Raw genomic sequence first — 18,977 nt, 5'->3', positions numbered from 1 at the left:
GGTTGTGTGGGTGGCAACCAGTCAATGTGCCTCTCTCACATAGATGTTTCTCTCTCTCTCTTCCTCTCTCTCTCTCTTTCTCCCTCTCTCCCTCCCGCTCTATCTGAAGATAAATGCAAAAATGTCCTCGGGTAAGGATAAAATAAATAAATAAAAGTATTTCTTCCCGCCCGGCTGGTGTGGCTCAATGGTTGAGCATCGACCCATGCACCAAGAGGTTACCAGTTTGATTCTCAGTCAGGGCACATGCCCAGGTTGTGGACCTGATCCCCAGTGGGGGGCATGCAGGAGGCGGCCAGTCGATGTTCTCTCTCATTGATGTTGCTATCTCTCTCTCCCTCTCTAAAATAAATGAAGGAAAAAAATTTTTTTTAACAAATAAAAGCATTTCTTCCCAAGAATGATCAAAATGGGTGCCCATATTGGGAGACTAATTTTAATTTCTCTTCCAAAGAGTACTGCAACTATCATAATTAAAGGAAACAGCTAAATCTCAACCACAAATTGAATACCTTCTTTTCCATGAGGCGAGAACGCGTTCTCATACATATCACAAGGACAACATTGACAGACACAATTCTAAACCGTCTCAGCGTCCAGAGTCAGGAGGGTAAAGGGGGGGCGGGGCCTCAGAAAGGACGGACGGAGAGCGCCGACCATTAAGTTACACAGAACTTCTCCCCTTAAAACTACTGGTTAGAGGATTTCTTTGCACAGAACTGTCTAAAAATAACAATCTACAAAAATATTATTATAGCGTACAATTAACACTAACATTCGCATATCTGTCATTATTCCCTAATAAAACCCCATGAGCTATGGGCCATGATCACAGCGTAGAAGGGAAGAGAGGGAGGCAGAGGACAGGCGAGCCGTATGTCCAGGGTCGAAGAATAAAGTCACGGCCATGAGCCGAGGTTTGAACTGACCGTCTCTCGTTCCGAATCGCATGCTCTGTGACACCAGCATTTCGAGAACACTCGGAGCACAGAGACGGTGCCGTAGTCACTGCTGCCCAAGCTTTGACTAAACATTACGATTTTTCTGGAGAAAAGATTATCTATATGCTCTTTCTACCGGAAGAGCCCTCCCACGTACTGGCTGCTGTTCTATCACTCAAAGCTGCAATTACTAAGCAATGGTTCCAAAAACACTAAAGGCGGCAACATTCTTGTCATTTAAAAGAATAAACCATGAAAAATCCTCTCTACAAAATGAAACTAAAGCACTGAAATGTATACAATACATAGCCTGTTGTTTGTTTGAAAAAATGGAATTGTTTTTATTCAAAACAAAAGATTTAGTCACTTGATTTAGGAAATATCCTAGGAAGCTCATAAACAAAGTCTTTCGCTCCTTTTCCTTTGATTACAGTACTGTGCATAGTTTGTTTTTTTAATACAGAAACATTTCTTTACCAAAGTTACAGAGTTACAAAGTAGCATATGAAATATAAAACTTTGCTTTGCATTAAACCAAGAAGACTGAAGTTACAACATCTGAAACCAACATGCATGAGAACTATAGTACTCCTTTTTAAATTGGGAAAATGATGGTTGAATCCAATATTCAGTATTTTCTAAAAACACCACTTTCATAACTGCAGAATTCAGACGTGAAAAAAAAATCAGTCACATTCCTACCCCTGAAGTGGTCACAAGTGTGACCCTCGGGACACAGTTTGGCTCATTGCATGAGATGGTACACACTCGTTTCTTCTAATTCCGTTTGGAGACTGAGTCCCGGTGAATCAGATGCATCAAGGCAACGGCCACCGGAGGGGGCTGGGACAGTTTGCTGCGCACCATGTTCACAGAGAAGCCGTGTCCTTCTTACACGAGAGTCGCAGCTTCTCGTCCCGCCCCCGATGTTCTGCGCGTGTCCGCTGTTCCTAGGGAACCACGCCACCAAGAGTGAACGTTTTCTTACATTGAGTGAAAATGTAAAGTGTGCTTCCATATCACAGGATAATCCTAAGACCCGGGACCCCTAAAGACACGCAAGTTGGCTCTTCGGTAATTCAACTCTTTGCCCTGAATTGCTACATTACATTACCACACTCTGTGAATTCACACCTTCCACAGAAAACAAGGGAGAGAAGCAGTCTCGGGTACTTAACTAAAAAAGATCCGGGTAAATCGTCCACTCCAGAGATCTTTCTAAATAGGAGATGCATCCGTCGTTTTTATTTAATCCTGTCAAATGACCTACAATTTATGAAGTAGACGAGATTGACAAAATTATATTCCAGACAGCCACCAAAATAATGTTGGGTTTTTTTTCCCCTTCGAGGTCTTCATTAGATTATGCTTTTCATGCAACCCAACCAGAAAGAAACACAAAACGTCCTCAGATTCTCTAAAGAAAAACAAGCCCGCGGAGACTTGGCGGGGTTTCGCGTGGAGCCGTCATTTCTCCCACTAAAAAGGAATAATACGAAAAAGGCCACCTTATGTGTTAACAGAGGAGGTTATTCTGTTATTTTGTTTCCATTGCAAATGCATTCAAAAAGTCTGTGGCTCCGGAGGACAGACTGATCCAGGTCACCCGTTACTAAGTTAAACGTGCTTCTGCCGTCGCTGCATCTCATTAACAAGCCTCTGCAAGTCTAAAGGAGTCAGCGCTTCCGTCTGCAGTCACCCGTGTTGTCCGTGTTGACAGCCGCCTCGTTGGGCCCGTAAGAATTCAGGTGGCGTTGGTTTGATATTACACGAATGCATTAAGTTTCCATATAATGGCATTCTTTCCTCCAGTAAAAGCTGGGTCAGTGTGGATTTTTGGACAAGGAGAGTTCTTCTAAGACTTTGCACCTGTCTTTGCCCGGCTGACTCATTTCTCTATAAATTAAAGCCTCATTATGAGCTTATTTAAACCAGCGTATTTGTTTGAACAACACGGTGAATGATCGCGCTGGTACAAGACATACGGCGTCTACGTCGTGAAAACACCTCTTTCCCAAAGAGCACCGGACGCAGTGATTAAACAGGGCGTGTAGCGTCCAGCACAATGACGTGCAATGACTACGCCCCACAACTCTGCATGGAGGCTAATGAAGAAACTCTTGGAATGTCAGTAAAACAATGATAACTAAGAGTTGTTCCTATCTGCTTCCTCCTATCACAAATTTGAATGAAGCAGATATCTGGAGAAATAAATCCAAAGTCGATTAACGTCATCCCTCAGATGTGGGCTGGTCACAAAGAAGTATAATGCACATACGTGTGAAGAAAAAATGTGAATGGATTGAAAACAAGAAGGTCAACGGGAAAATATAAACTATGCCCACAAAACGGCAGGAAGAGCGCCGATTCCTCACTCAGGACTGATTCATTCACTCGTGTTTGTGTGTCTCCTACATAAAGGCTCAGTTCTAAGAGTCCCCTTTAAAACGCTGCCCCGATGAAGAGCGTATGTTCAAATTCCATTTTTCAATACTTATATTCATGGTCACTAGCAGATAACCGAGGAAACAACATAATTAATTAGCTAAATTGTCAGCTGAATTTTACAATCCTGCGATCAAGCAGTTCTGGCCCGTTGGCCAGTTCTCTACAGAACAGACTGTAGTATAAGGTAGGTCATCTTGGGACTTGATCTAAAAAAACCGTGTTAACGAAAGAAGCAAAGAAGTCTTGATGCTTGGGGGTAGCACCTAAGAAGCTATGTGATGGTCTCTATCTGTAGGGATCTTTGCATGACAAGATGCCTCCAGACCTTGTGAGTGTATTTTCAAAAACATTTTAATCATAATAGGTTGTATCGCTTTTAAAAATGTATAAGAATTAGTTGTTTCTATGTGAATTATAAGAGGAAAGCATTGTTTTCCCTAAAGGACTGTGCAATTGAAATGGATATTACAACCTGCAGGAATGTAAATTATATTTAAAAGCACATGACAATATGGCAAACCTATCAGGGTCCCCATGGGTATCAGTTTAATAAGAACAAACCAGGCTAAAGGAATGAATCAGTAGATAAATGATCATTTCAAAATCGTTATTTTTATTAGTCTTGATGTCAGTGTAAACACCTATGGGAATAAAAAAAAAAACTGTAGTGTTGGAAACTATAAATTTAGATATTTGGAAACAAGAATAAAATTCTAGAAGCCAAGAGCTATGAATCTCAGTGGAAAATACACCCCTTCTCTAGTTAACACTTGAGTCACAGTATAATATAACAAGATCATGGGTCAAAAAATTCCCATTAACTTCTTAAAGTTGACCTATTTAATAACATGACAAGGATTTAATTATGATAAATTCCTCCTGAGCCTCTGAGTATGGGATAAAGATGAGTAAGTCTCCTCCTCAAAGTTCCCTCCTCAAACTCAGCACTTGGAAGGAAACACACTGTGTAACATTCTCTGGGCATTCACCGCCTCCAGCACCCGCACCTCGTCCCGCCCAGACGTGGTCCAGCAGGTCACCTACAGAGCTGCAGCTCTGTGCAGACCGCTGTGAAAACCCACTAACAACATATTCTCCTGGCTCTTGAGGGACCAGTCAGAACTATGTTTTCAAAGCTAGGGCATGGCCTCTATTTGTTTAGCTTAGGGGTTCCTTCCTTCAACATGTTTTAAGGGCCATCACATGAACAAAGGCCCTGGGCTCATCACTCGTCCAAGTCATGTAAGATCAAGAGGCCTGTCCCTTTAAGAGAAGAGACCGGGATGCAGGTCCAGAAGCTTGTTCAACAGTCCACTCCTTCCGGGAGGAAAGACGCTCCCTGTCATGTCTGTTGGGAACAGCAGATGACACTATGATTGTTGTGTTTTGTTTCACATGTCCCCTCTTGGCACGTATACTTTTAAAAAAAACTTGCCCAGGAGAAACTAATCCCCTGAGCAGGATGTTTTTAATGTTTCTGCCTAACAGAAATCCTATCTACGGGGGGGACATAGGCACTGGGTACCAGCACTAGCCATGGACGGATTACAAACCAGAAACTGCAACAGACCTGAAATTCACTACGTAGGTACGTGCGGGGGAGATGAGAGGGTAAGGTTGGCATTCAGGGAAAATGTTGGCATATGGCCAACGGGGAGGCTGCCCCTCCACCCTGACGCCATGGACACGGGGTGTGGGAGCTCCCCCCCCGCCCCAGACAGCAGCCCCAGGTCATGGTGCCCGAGGATCAAGGTGAAAAACAGCTAAATCTCCCAGAGGCGAATCTTCGCACCCACCGGGGTGCATCATGGTTCCTAGAACAAGACCCCACGGGCACTGATGTCCTAAGCTTGGCCCCTCTGTTTGCAATCCTTCATCACCTGAGTCTTTCAGACCATCAGCAAAAGGCTTAACGGCTTCAAGCAAGTTTATTTACAGATCACTGGAAACAATGATCGACTTGATGAGCTTTGGGGAGCTGTGGGATAACTTAGTACCAACCTGAAGAGATAGACAGCGTTTCTGAAATGTTGCCTATTGGGGCAGAAAACAGTCTAAGGCAGATTCGCCTCCACGTGGCTCAGCTGACAGCCCGCTTCCCGCAGAAATTCACGTGAGTACGGTCTCTCCAACTGTCCCTGAACACAGATGAGGCTCTATTACCGAGAGCTTCTTCCTGCTTGAAACCGAGTTTATTAAATACCTTTCTCCTACGCTCGGCTGCATTTTCATGAGCCGTAGATTGAACCCAGGTTGAAGGCTTGATTCCCAGAGAAAGCTGATAAGTATCATTCAGTTTGATTCAACAGACCCTGTGGAGGTGGCACAGTGTGCCAAGAGCTGGGCTGATGACAAGGTGACTCAGTGACCCTGTCTTCCCGTCAGGGAGACAACTGGAATGGGGGGCAGAGAGGGGAGAAGGGGCAGGGAAACGTACGGAAGGGACGTCATTTGAGGCGAACTGTGAAGGGTGGCCAGAGATGTCACCGTTAGGCGAGCAGTCCTGAAAGAAACCACGAGCCGAGGTGGAGAAGAGGACCCGCCGGTCGGCCGCCCAGGCAGCGGGGAGCTGCAGGAAGAGAGCGTCACCCCGCACAGGACTTGCTTCCCGGTGGGGAGGCTGTGGTCAATGAGGGGTCGCTGAAGACTTCCGAGGGGGGAAGTCTTCCGAGGATTCTGGCCTGATCTCTTGAAAATTAGGGTGGAGGTAGGATAACAGAGTGGGGGCGGGGGGAGAGAGAAACGGAATAGAGAGGATCTGTGGTCCAGAAGAGACGCCGAGGAGGAATACAGGCTCTGGGGACATGGCAGGGGTGGCCCCTACCTGCCCAGGGAAAGACCCAGCGCCAGCCTGGGAGGCCTTCCTCCACCACCCGACGCACAATGGCAGCAGCCCACTCCCACACACAATCCCGCCCGTCGCACATGCTTTAAACAAACTAAACACACTTGGGACATGACCTTACTGATTTAGTTTACTGTCTGTCTTCCTCGACGATAAGGGTCACCAGGGCAAGGTCTTGGAGCTATTTTTTGTTCACACTGTATCTCTATCACTGCAGGTATATACTAAGTATGAGTTGAACGAATGAATGAACGAATGAATGAACAAACGAATGAATGAACGAACGAACGAATGCATGAATGAATGAATGAATGAATGAATGAATAAGTGAATGGAGGCAAAGATGCCTGAAGTTTGGACTAAGTCCCAATGTCATGAGCCGAGGACAGGAGTCTCACTGCTGGATCAGTCTGTACCACACCACCGACATGTGGTCAAGTCACGTACCCTTATGCTGCTGCAGACATACTTCCTTGTGAAGGGATGTTCACAAGCATCCACTCTCCCAGCTCTCGAATCAAGCTCAGCGTGAGCGAGGCCACGGCCCCCCCAGAAGGAGAAAGCAGAGGCCGGGCCTGGGTCCCTGACCCGTCTCTGCCGACTCCCCACCTTCCAGAGACCTTGCTCCTCCCCAGGCCACCCCGGCTGCGGCAGCGCGTGCTCTCCGGTGGCTGTGATGGTGAGTGCGGTCTGGGAGTCCCGGTGACAGTGAATGTCCTCCCAATCCCCCGGGCTTCCTCTGGTGATAACTGCCACGTCTCTGTAGATCCGTATGGGCCCTCACACCGCTGTGGGGCTGATGACTTTTCTTCCTTCCCAATACAAATTCGCCATCACAATAGGCGTGGTCCTACCAGGTAGCTCTTTTCTTAGGTGTTAAGAAGAAGCCTGGTGGTTCTGCATTAGAGAAATGTTAAGTCGTTTGATCGTGTTCTAAAAATAACTGTAAAGTCCTTTGGAAATGGCAAGTTATTGAGATATAGTCCACGTCACGATTTCCACGTGGCCTCACTTGTTATTTAACTTCCGTAAGCCACTTGGTCAGCATGGGGCTCAGGGGCCGTGCGGTGATGGGGGTAGCATGCCAGCTGCCTCGGTGCTGGGGACCCCCGTCTCCTGAGGTCACCGGCTGTGATTACAGGGTAGCCTCAACCACAACAGTGACTCGGGGCCCAAAAGGCCAGAAGCTCAGATGCTGTTCTTGCAAGTCATGGGGCAACTTCTCAGCAAGAGGCCATTGACTTTGAACTCTCTCTTCAAGCCAATTTTTAACAGGCTTGATAAGGGAAACACAGTTTTTCCCTTCTCAAACTCTCAGATTAGATTACATTTTTGTTTTTTGGATTTTTCCCCCCTATATACTATTTTCCCGAGATAATAGTACTTATCACGCACAAAGGTATTGACTGGGTTAATTGAACTATGATTCCAAGATAGACTGCAAATGGAAATGATAAACCAAGATCATTGTCTCATGTCTATGAGTTCATGAGCCACTGTGTAAAAACAGTCTCCTTCATTCTTCATATCGTTACAGAGTATCCGTATACTATCACATTTAAGCAATTATCTGAGGGATTTTAACTGGCACTAATGATGAATAATAACCCCAGCTTTACAAAAAGAGCAGAGGAAACAGTCGCTTATGCGTTTGCTTTAGAATTAGGTCTCTGCCCCCAATTTTCTCACTCACCAACCCCCCCACAATGGTGTTTTCAATTCTGCCATCAGAGATTTACTCCTGTGTGTTATATATTATCATCCGCCCCCCAGACACTGTCTTACAAAGCGACACCCCTGGAAGACACAGGATATCAGCATGCAACCCGGCTCAGCAACGCACAGCCCCAGGCGGGAGAAACCCGGGACCGCGGTGTCTGCGGCCAGCGGCCCTGGGAGGGAGGCAGCGGACGGCTAAGACAAATTCACCTATTTCCCCGTTGCCCAGAGCCGGCTTCGGTCATAGGTTCTAGCTTTGTGGTGGGCAGTGGAGAAGCACACTGGCAAGAGGGTGAACCTGCTGGTTTTGGAAACTCGGCCTGGACAAGGAAACAGAATGGAAACTGCGGCCCGAGGGCAGAGGGCTGAACGAGACTTCACGAGTCACAAAGCCTCTGGTCTGGTCCCGGAAACTCGGAGGCACCTGCAGACCTTGTCCTTTCCCTGCCGCTTCTAGAGTGGGTGGGGCACCCCAGGCTGGAACACCGGGGTGGGGCACCCCAGGCTGGAACACCGGGGAGGGAGGACCCCAGGCTGGAACACCGGGGAGGGAGGACCCCAGGCTGGAACACCGGGAGGGAGGACCCCAGGCTGGAACACCGGGGAGGGAGGACCCCAGGCTGGAACACCGGGGAGGGAGGACCCCAGGCTGGAACACCGGGGAGGGAGGACCCCAGGCTGGAACACCGGGGAGGGAGGACCCCAGGCTGGAACACCGGGGAGGGAGGACCCCAGGCTGGAACACCGGGAGGGAGGACCCCAGGCTGGAACACCCGGGAGGGAGGACCCCAGGCTGGAACACCGGGGAGGGAGGACCCCAGGCTGGAACACCGGGGAGGGAGGACCCCAGGCTGGAACACCGGGGAGGGAGGACCCCAGGCTGGAACACCGGGGAGGGAGGACCCCAGGCTGGAACACCGGGGAGGGAGGACCCCAGGCTGGAACACCGGGGAGGGAGGACCCCAGGCTGGAACACCGGGGAGGGAGGACCCCAGGCTGGAACACCGGGGGGGAGGACCCCAGGCTGGAACACCGGGGAGGGAGGACCCCAGGCTGGAACACCGGGAGGGAGGACCCCAGGCTGGAACACCGGGGAGGGAGGACCTCAGGTTGGAACACCGGGGAGGGAGGACCCCAGGCTGGAACACCGGGGAGGGAGGACCCTAGGCTGGAACACCGGGGAGGGAGGACCCCAGGCTGGAACACCGGGAGGGAGGACCCCAGGCTGGAACACCAGGAGGGAGGACCCCAGGCTGGAACACCGGCTGCGGGACACGGCTGTCTGCCTGCAGCACCCCGTGCGGAGACCACAGCCCCAGAAGTGATCTGGTTACGCAGCAGGGCAGGGCTCGGGGGTGAAGAGGCTCCCACGCAAAGTTCATGTCCAAAGGAGCAGCTGCCTTTATTGGTTTCAACTCTTTGTCACAACGAAGATCGACCTTTCTCAAGTTTTTGGATTCTTATATTGTCTCATCACACTCAGAATGTACATAAATATGCATTAAGAAATGCAATGTGTGCAGAAAAAAAATTATTCCTAGAGGAAGACTGAATGAACGACAAGACCTTTAAGCTAAAACATGTACATTTCATCTTTAAAAAACACGCCAGTGTGCAAATAATTGTAAAAGCCAAGTAACAAACACACGCGACTGCGATGTGGTGTGGACTGTGGCCTCTCTCTGCAGAGTCGCTCACTCACCTATCGTTTAAGGGTAAAAAGACAGATTTACTTACAACGGTGGTTGCAAATCATAAGTATTATACAATAAATATAGTATTTCCTTTCTATGCGTATGATGGTAAACACAAATTTCGACTTCTGGGTATATATGTATTGCAGTTTAATAAACAACAACCGCCCGGACCGGTTTGGCTCAGCGGTTAGAGCGTCGGCCTGTGGTCCAGAGAGACCCGGGTTCGGTTCCCGCTAAGGGCACGTATCTCGGTTTCAGTTTGTCCCCGGCCCTGGTTGGGTCGTGTGGGTGGCGACCACTCGATGTGTCCCTTTCACATCGATGTTTCTCTCTCTCTCTACCTCTCCCTCCCTCCCACTCTATCTGAACAAAATATCGAAAAAGGTCCTCGGGTGAGGATAAAAATAAATAAATAAATAAATAAATAAATAAATAAATAAATAAATAAATAAATAATAAACAAACAACAACCAATGTTCACATCATGAAAGAAGAGGTAAGACATTATGGAATTATATGATCGAAATATGGAAGTGTGAGTTTAATCCAGCTAAACCCCCTGCTTCATCTGGGAGAATACAAATGCACCACATAGAAATGCCCCCCCTTACCCCTTCCCCTTTATAACACCATGTGTAATCCCTTGGAAATCTACCTGGAGCCCCAGCATCCTTGGCTATTTGCACCGTCTCTCAGGGCCGGCACCCCCCCCTTCCTGCTGCCCACCCAGCGCTGGGTGCTGCCTCCATCCATTCTGCTTCCCTCGGGGACCCCTGTCTTCTGCACCCTCCCCCTCTCTGCCTCTCTCCTCTCTGTATCTCCCCCATTGATCTCGAAACGACCTAATTGCTTTTCCCTAGTCCTACCATGTAGCTGCCCATTAAGTGGGGCAACAGGAAGCCAGCTTGCCTTTTCTTGAAAAAACAAAAACAACTACTTCATTCAAAAAAAAATGTGTCAAGAGAATGCACTGTGGCATAGATTCCATTACCTGAAAGTTATCATTACCTGTCTGTCGTTATGATAAATAAACATCAGGGCTGCTTCAAAGACACCTCTTCTGCTCATCTCCTTTTCATTTGTTCATAATGCTCAGTATTACTCTCGATCACAGTGACAGAATGCAATCCCAGAACCAAAGAGCCTAAACGCATTCCATTTGTCATGAGAATTGTATTCAGCACGCTGAATTCTTTTTATGCAGATGTCGGCCATCAATTATCTCCTATATTCATCAGAGTTCATTATAAAGAAAAAAATTCTTTTAAAAAATATGAATCTCAAGGGAAGAAACCTTATGCTATTATGCGAGCAAATTAGCTGTCAAAGGCAACTTTAAAAGGCTTACCAAATCGCATCCTACCCTTTGGAAAGTAGTTTCCAAGGTAAAGAGTTTAATCGAAGTAACTTCTGTGTGAAACTGGTATTTCAATAATTCACAGACTCTACGTCTGACCTGAAAAGACCTCCATCTAATGAAAACACAAGTGTTTCTTTGCTTATTATCTTACTCATAGAATTTTGCTCTGTCCTCTGAAAAGATATAACAATTGGATTCCACTTATGTTATGTGCACAAAAAAAGGCATCTCTAACAGGAGCACTTAACCCTCACCTTACGTGAACGATTTTAAAATTCTGAATGTACAGTTTCAGGACCGCATAACTCCTTTTCTGACATCTCCTTCTCCCCTGACCCGCCCAGCTGATGGAATAGCCAACCAGAGAACAGTCAAGTTCATCTCAAAGCCAGACTGCTTTTGAATATGCTTATTACACTTAGTCCCTAACCCTTCTTCTTTTCCTCTATCTTCCCCGCCTTATCCAGTGGTTCTCAAGGCCCCTTACACACCAGGATCATGTGGCAGGCTGACTCACACAGGGTTGGGGCCCCACACTCGGAGTTTCTCATGTAGTAGGTCCGGGTTGGGGCCTGAGGACTTGTATGTGTACGTTCCCAGGTGTTACTGACGTGGCTGGTCTGGGGACCACACTCTGAAAACCACTGCCCCGAGTAATAGCATCCACACAGACGCCTCCCATTACTCCAAGTCTCCGTGTCAGACGCTCTATCGATTGTCCGTGTGCATGCCCTGGAGGTCCTGAGTATGAACCACCCCACAGTGCTTCGCTACCCAAAACCTGTCTCAGAAAACAAATGGCACCCCCATCCAGCAAGCTGCTCGGGCACAGACGCGGAAGTCATTTTTCACCATGCTCTCTCTGCTTACATCTAATCAATTGGCCCCAAGTCTCCACTCCATTCCCACCATCTTTCCAATGTGTCCACTTCATCCCCACCACCACCCTGAGCGGGACCAGCAGCATCTCCTGCTGGGAACACAGCAGTACCCTCCGGACCGGACCTCCCAGTCCTACCTCCGCCCCCTTTCCATCAATTTTCACAGTGCAGACAGAGAGAGCACTTTAAAACATAAACGCGGTGAGGATAAAACGATTCAACGTCTTCTATAAAACCATTAGAACAATGCCTAAAATGTGTCACGTGGTTCCCCGTAAGCTCTGATTGGCTGACACACGTGCAGTCGCAAACATTTTGATACGTTGATAGGGATGAGCAAAGTAGAAAGGGGCGGGCCAAGCTCGCGGTAACGTCTGTCCACCGGGGCTTCCTCCAGCAGCGTGACCCCGACCTTTTCACCGGGGCTCCGGGAGCCCTCCTCATTGGACCCACACGCCCAGAACCCAGGAGCAACCCTCGCCACGGACAGAAAGAGATGAAGACCCGTGTCTGTTTCTCACTTGCTCATCAATCCTCTGGCGCCAGCTAGGCGTGCCAGCCAGCCGTGCCGCAGCCGAGGTTCTACACGGATGACCTGTGCCGATTCCCGTCTCCAGCTCTGCACGAAGCTGCACACCTGCATTCCAGCATGGTCCCCAGGAAGTGCCTCCCTGCCTCTAACCCCGGCACGCCTCGAATCCCAAGCACACCGCGAGTAATCCAGGCTGTCCTCCTAACATCATCACCAACAACAGCCCCGTCTGAATCTCCCTACTGAGAATGTACCTACACAACGAATACCTGTGCAGAACTGATGTAAGCCTTCCTCGAGGGCCCACTGCTAGCCCTGGCCCCCACAGGTTCATCCCTCAAGTTGAAAGCCATCAACAGAATCTTGGCCATAAAACTCACATCTAGATTTTGCTCCCAGATTCACCCTCCTGGCCTCCCTAGAGCCTGCGAGATAGCCTTAATCTCTGCGCGTTCATCATTCAGACCCTTACGAGGTACCTCCAGGGCGCCCACAGCCTAGAGATTGAGGATACAGAAGCGAGAAAGGCCCTTTGCCTGTGAACGGATCACTGACATTATCACACACAAGTGTGCGCTGCGATGCTCTGCGTCCAGAGGTCCTCACTGGCGCAGAAGACTTCCTGGAGGAGGCGATGACCGAGTCCTGATGGATGATCGGACATCCACCATGCTTTGAAGAAGAACACTGCAAGTGGAGGAACTCCTTGAGCCAAGTCCATAACCATAACCTATCAGGCGCCTCGTACGGAAATAAAAATAGCCCAGCACTGCTGGAGCACAAGGTACGAAGCCCCAGGTAGTGGGAACCTGGACTGCAAGATAAGGTTGGGGGTCAGATCACGGGCAGCCTTCTTCGACACGACATACTGAGGAGCCTGGACACGGTCCTTGTGGCAACGGGCACCACTGTAAACTCTCGCGGAGACGACGGGCGTGGCCCAGTCTGCACTTTGGTAGACATCTCTGGAGAGCAGTGTGGATAAGAGATTTGAGGGCACAAAACTGGGTACGGGCACAAGGAGGGTCACACACCATGTAGGAGGGACAGCGAGGACCTCACTGTAGTGGCAACAGGAACAAAGAACACACATGAGAAGACAGAACCTGCGGCCCAGCAGGGAAGAGCTGGAAAATTAGACGCAATGCCCAGTGAATCGTTGTGAATGAAGGAAGTGCGACTCGGCCGAAGGACATCACTGTCCCACGGGCGCGGATCACGGGGACCAGGGCTCTGAGCTCCCACTCCGCGGCCCCAGGGAGCTGCAGGACATTCATTTACTCAGCTAGGGAAGCTCGAGCTGAAGAAGCCTTAAGAATTGGACACACGAGGTTGGGGTTAGAAATGTTCAAGGCAGAGTGAAAATCACACCCCAAACCTTGGAAGACGCACAGGCACAGACTGTTCTGAGAACAGAAGATCGCTGGCTGGCGCGCAGGGCGCACAGGGAAGGAGAGAAGAGGGTAGAAATGGAGGCGGGTTTAACCCTAACGCTGAGAGGTGCACGCACCCCTGCCGTCAGCTTCGTCTGAAACAAACTCCATTTGGCTTTCAGGTCACGACGTGTGTTTTTTGAAACTTCTGAAAATTAGTAACTTGACTAGCATTTCCTTAGCCACGCACGACATCATTTTGAAAACCTTTTCCTGGGAAGAGAATACACTTCTCTGATCTTTCCTTTATTTATTCTGCCAATACCACCCTCAAGTATTACTTGCACCTGACTTTTACCTACATCTGTTTTCCCCAGGGGAAAAAAAATAGCATCAGTTGAAAGGAAATGGAGTAAGTAGCTCTAAAATGTAAAATTAGTGAGAATAACCAAGCAATTTCTACAGGAAATATTTACAAGTCTCTGATCTGGTAGGACAGCCTTTTAAAAAGCAAAAAGTCACCATCACATAATATAACACATTAAACCTTCCATTAAAAGAAAGGTTAAAATGAGTCTTAAATAAGATGCACACATACAATTTTTTTTTCTTTTTCTTTTTTTTACAGTAACTGCAGAGTCGTGATCTGGGCTGATGAATGAAGTCAGTAAAGAAGAGCCTTGCTTTTAACGTGCCCCCCTCAAAGCTTGTCCCTCTTGTGGTTTTCCGATAAGCGATTGTTAGATTCATTTACAGTAAAATAATCACCAGCTCCCTCCGCAAGGCACAGGCAGGTTATCTATTGTCCCTTGGAGGACTGTGGGGCTGCTCTTAATGAGCATTCTAAATGACAATAGCGGCGTTATTGCCGTTAACGAACAGACAGGAACCACAGATCCATGTATATCTCAAACGAGAGAAGGGTGCTCTGATGTTTTCTGAACTGTTTTGCAACCCTACATTCAAAGACTGGTCTTTAAGCAAGCAGGCATGTGCCCCAGGAACAGGGCATCGCTTTTCTTGCTACTTCCAACAGAAGGAGCCACGTGATCATGACGTAGAGAATGAAGAGAGTGCAGAGGAGAAAAGATACCAGCCTCCCCATCTCTGAGTACCGCACTGGGGCACCAGCGTTATAGCTCTGTCTGCCGGACAGCTCTGGTCTCCTGGCCCCAAGGGGTAGCCCCAGGCTCAGCTCGGCCTCTGCATTCACACAGACCTCCTAATCCTGAGATGTGCAAAAATTAAGCTGGGCAGCTTTCCGGGCTGTTTGAACCCTTCCGTGCTTGGGAAATGCACGTGCACCGAGCATGTGCCCAGGATCCCACGGAGTCTGAGAGGATGTGCTCGGAGAGACAGGGACCACGGCCAATGCCTGTCAGCCAAGAAGCCCGCACTGCCCACTAGACGGAGCTCTCACCGAAACGTGGGCGTGGCGCCCACAACCGTCTTTGCAAACAACGGTAAAGCACGCTTGTGTACACAGTTCTGAAAGCAAAGTCAGTGATTTCCACGGACAATCAGCTTGTTGAAAAGCAAGTGTATGTTCTGGGTTGAATTCCTAAAGGCTGTGGGCCAGGCTTACTCACAGAAATGAAGAGGAAAATGGACAACTCAACAGTAACAGTCAGAGACTTCAGGAGTCCACTCTCAGTAATGGGTAGAATTAGATAGGAGACCCACAGGGAAACAGAAGACACTGAACAGCGGCATAAACCAGCCAACATGACAGACACCCACAGAGAACGCCACCGGCAACTGAACATGCATGATGTTCAAGCCCCCATGGAACACGCTCCAGGACAGACCACAGACCACATGGTCGGCCATAAAATAGACCTCAATACATTTAAAAGGTAAGAAATAATACAACAGACATTCTGAAACCACAGTTCTATGAAATTAAAAATCAATAACCGAGAAACTTTGGGAAACTCACAAATATGTGGAAATTAGACAACACACTCCTTGTTTTGGACTGAATGTTTGACACCCATCCCCCAAGATGTAAACGCTGAAATCCCGATCGCCAAGAAGGGGGCCTCAGGGCGTAACTAGGTCATGGGGGAGCCCTCCCGAACGGTATTAGTGCCCTTGGAAGAGAGCGTGTCCCTCTCTCTGCTCTCTGCCGTGTGAAACACAACCAGAAAGGGGTCATCACCAGGACCTGGCCAGGGTGACCCTCTGATCTTGGACTTCCAGAGTCCAGAACCACGAGAAAGAAGAGTCTGTTTGTAAACCACAGTTTGTGGCTTTTGTCCTGGCCCCTCAAACTAAGACACACCTAAATACCAATGGGTCAAAGAAGAAAGCCAGGGGGAGCTCAGGAAACACCACGGGGTAGATGGGAGACGGAAGGCAGCAAGGAGCCACGAGAGCGGATGCTAATTCTGTCTGGGAAAATGCAAGGAAGCTCCCCAGATCAGGGAAAAAACCTTACAGGGGGCCCCAGAGGATGCATCTGAATGCATGTGGCAAAGACAGGAGAATGAAAACATCCGGCGCAGCCCCCCAAAGCAGGAAGGCACTGGAGTGAATGACGTTTTCTGGAACCCGGGGGGGGGGGGGGGGGGGGGCGGGAATCCGAGAGGCTGGATGGAGGGCACCATTCCTAGCTGCCCGTAAACTGATTTACTTTCCAGTATAATGGAACAGATCATAACCGAATTGTGTTTCCTTCCCCTTTAACGCTACAAGGAAAGAGGTCTCAGTAGCCTCTTCGCGTCCTGTGCAGCGCTTCTTAAAGCAGCTCTGCTTTGACAGGGAGCGAGGTCAGGAAGGCAGCAGCCGCTGCTGCTGTGTCTGCACCCACGAGAAGGCGCGAGCCCTCTGCGTCCAAAGACCACAGTGAGGCCTGTGACACCGCGATGCGCGAGCGGATTCAGTTTCTTGCAGCTGCTCCAGGAGAAAACTGTCGTGAGATGAAAGCGCACTGATGGAGACGCCTACCCGCAAACAGAATCTGAAGGCCTTCGCACCAGCTCCTCTGCAAGGCTGGCCCCCACCTGTCCTGAGACACGACCGAGCCGTGGGCTTGGGGACCACAGGAGGAGCATCGCAGGACGGGGACGCAGCCCCAGTCTGCTCTGCCCCAATCGCCTCGGTTTCCTCCTTTTCTCGAGAAAGCGTGAGAGCCTGCAGACAGACGCGGACAAGGCCGGAGGCAGAGGCCGGCGGGGTTCAGGCAGGGTCCAGGGAAAGTCAGACAGGAAGGCTTTTCCAAGATGCTGGTAAAGGCATCCGGCCACCCGCTGTGGTGGGCGGGCCAACAAAGTGCAGACCTGGGCGGAGAGAATGGGGGGGGGGGGCAGAGGGCGGAGCTCACGGGCAGGGAACCCAAAGGCAAGTCAGGTTCAGGGAGGTGAGGCGCAGGGGGCCAGCTGCGGTCCTGACTTGACTCCCCGCGGGCAGCGAGCGCGGAGAGGAAACGAGGGTCAGCAGAGCCGAGAAGGGCGGTGAGCCCGAGGTGCTAACGATGCCGCGGACAGGACAGGGAGCAGGCGCCAGAGGTAGGACACCTGGATGAGGAGCTACCTTTCAGGAAAGGGGAACTGAGCCCAGAGAGCAGACGGCAGGGCCGAGCCTGTGACAACCAACGCAGAAGGAAACAAGTCAAGCAGCAGCATCCTCAGGGACACTGTCCAGTAACTTTGCAGAACGCTGTGTGCGGACCAGCACGGGAGGGAGGAGCACGAGGTGCGCCTCTGTCTTCACGAGAACAGGCTGTAGAAGAATCGCCCGCCGGAGACTCCGAGAGAGGTGTCAAAGGCAAAGGTCAGAAGAGACACGGCTATGAAAGAGCGAGCGGGTCTTCCTTTGTTGACGTGTTTAGAGAGAGCCTGGCCATATTTAGTCGACTGGCCATGTTCTAGCTAAAGCTACTGAAAGGTATTTGGGGGGAAAAGAATAATACCGCATTATTTTAAAACGAGAATTCCAGCTGAGCTGGCTTCAGGAATATAGCGTAACCTGGAGCCGTGCTTTTCGGGTTCCGATGTTTAGAGAAATCACCGGGGGATCTTGTTCAAAGGAAAATTCCGACTCACCCGACCAGGAATTGGACCTGAGATTCTGGTCCCAGATCGCCCGGGGCGGGGCCATGTGCACCAACAGCAGAGGAGCATGATGTCGGCACCTTCAAAATCTGCGTGATGCGTGCGTGCCTCGGAGGGGTGCTTCCCAAACACCAGTGTGCATAAAAGTCTCTTCAGAATCGAGTTAAAAATGCAGATTGGAGGTCAGTAGGTCCGAAGTGGGACCGCAGGCGGCACGTCTGGGGTCCCCCCGTGTACAACTGCTTCGAGCACACTGTGAGCAGCAGTGAATACAGAGTCTACAACAAAACCAGTCTGCCTGACACAGCGCATGCTGGCGGATGTACTTCCCATCATCCCAAACACCTGGGATAAAGCACTCCACACTCAGAGTTCCTCCTGACGTGTTTTTCAAAAGACCAGCATGTTGGCAAGAAAATAATAATCACAAAAAGTGAAGTGATTCGCCTAACTAAATGCGGCACGAAGAAAACAAAATGATCTCTCATCGCGGGCTCGCAGCCATTGTCCGCCTCTGCAAAGCCACCAGGAGATCACTGGGAGTCTGCCTCTCAGTGAGACCGGAAGCCAAGGGCCCACCTGTGGAGACCAAATGCAGCAATTACTTGAAGAATCCGCAAGCAGCCCCTGCTTTCTAGCTCACCACGGAGTCCCGCAGCTGCACAAGGATTCAGTGTCTGTAGTACGCAGCAGTGGAAGGCAAAGACAGAACTGAAGAGTGAATACATTTGCACCCAGGTTTATTGTGACCAAATATACAATCAAAATACGAAAATAATTAGAAGCCCATGCTTCCTATTAGTAAACGTAATTTGTGACTACGCATACCTAAGCACACGTGGCACGTGTGAGGTGTGGCGGGAAGGCCTATGATTTCTCTAAAGAAACACGACGTCTAACTCACCCGCTTGAATTGCTCAAGGGGTTGTCCACAGACAGAAAAAGATCTGATCAAGTGCCGCACAAAAAAAGACTTTAAAAGTCAAGTTTTCTGAATAAAACACACACACACACACACACACACACCAAGAATTCATTTCACACCATTTGCCTAGTTTCGTGTTGATGACAAATAACTAGTGTAGGGAGAGGAAGGAAGTGGTAATGCAGGGGCTTCTCTCACAGG

The 18,977-nt window shown here is 49.4% G+C and overlaps 1 protein-coding gene across 14 annotated transcripts in view; it reads right to left on the bottom strand.

Moving 5' to 3' along the window:
• IMMP2L (inner mitochondrial membrane peptidase subunit 2) overlaps window positions 1-18,977 on the bottom strand; it is a 690,201-nt gene that overhangs the window by 471,017 nt on the left and 200,207 nt on the right. The window contains exon 5 of one of the 14 annotated variants that reach the window (XM_036246430.1): window positions 10,854-10,875. The exons of the other annotated variants lie outside the window; for them this stretch is intronic. Within the exon in view, the coding sequence (XP_036102323.1) occupies window positions 10,869-10,875 (7 nt within the window). The 3' untranslated portion in view covers window positions 10,854-10,868. Of the gene's footprint in view, window positions 1-10,853; window positions 10,876-18,977 lie in introns of those variants that run through there. 14 annotated transcript variants of the gene reach the window in all.

Source organism: Molossus molossus, unplaced genomic scaffold (genome assembly GCF_014108415.1).
Source record: "Molossus molossus isolate mMolMol1 unplaced genomic scaffold, mMolMol1.p scaffold_m16_p_7, whole genome shotgun sequence".
Lineage (NCBI taxonomy): Eukaryota > Metazoa > Chordata > Mammalia > Chiroptera > Molossidae > Molossus > Molossus molossus.
Note: the sequence above shows the minus strand (reverse complement) of the source record. Positions and strands in the feature narration are given on the sequence as shown.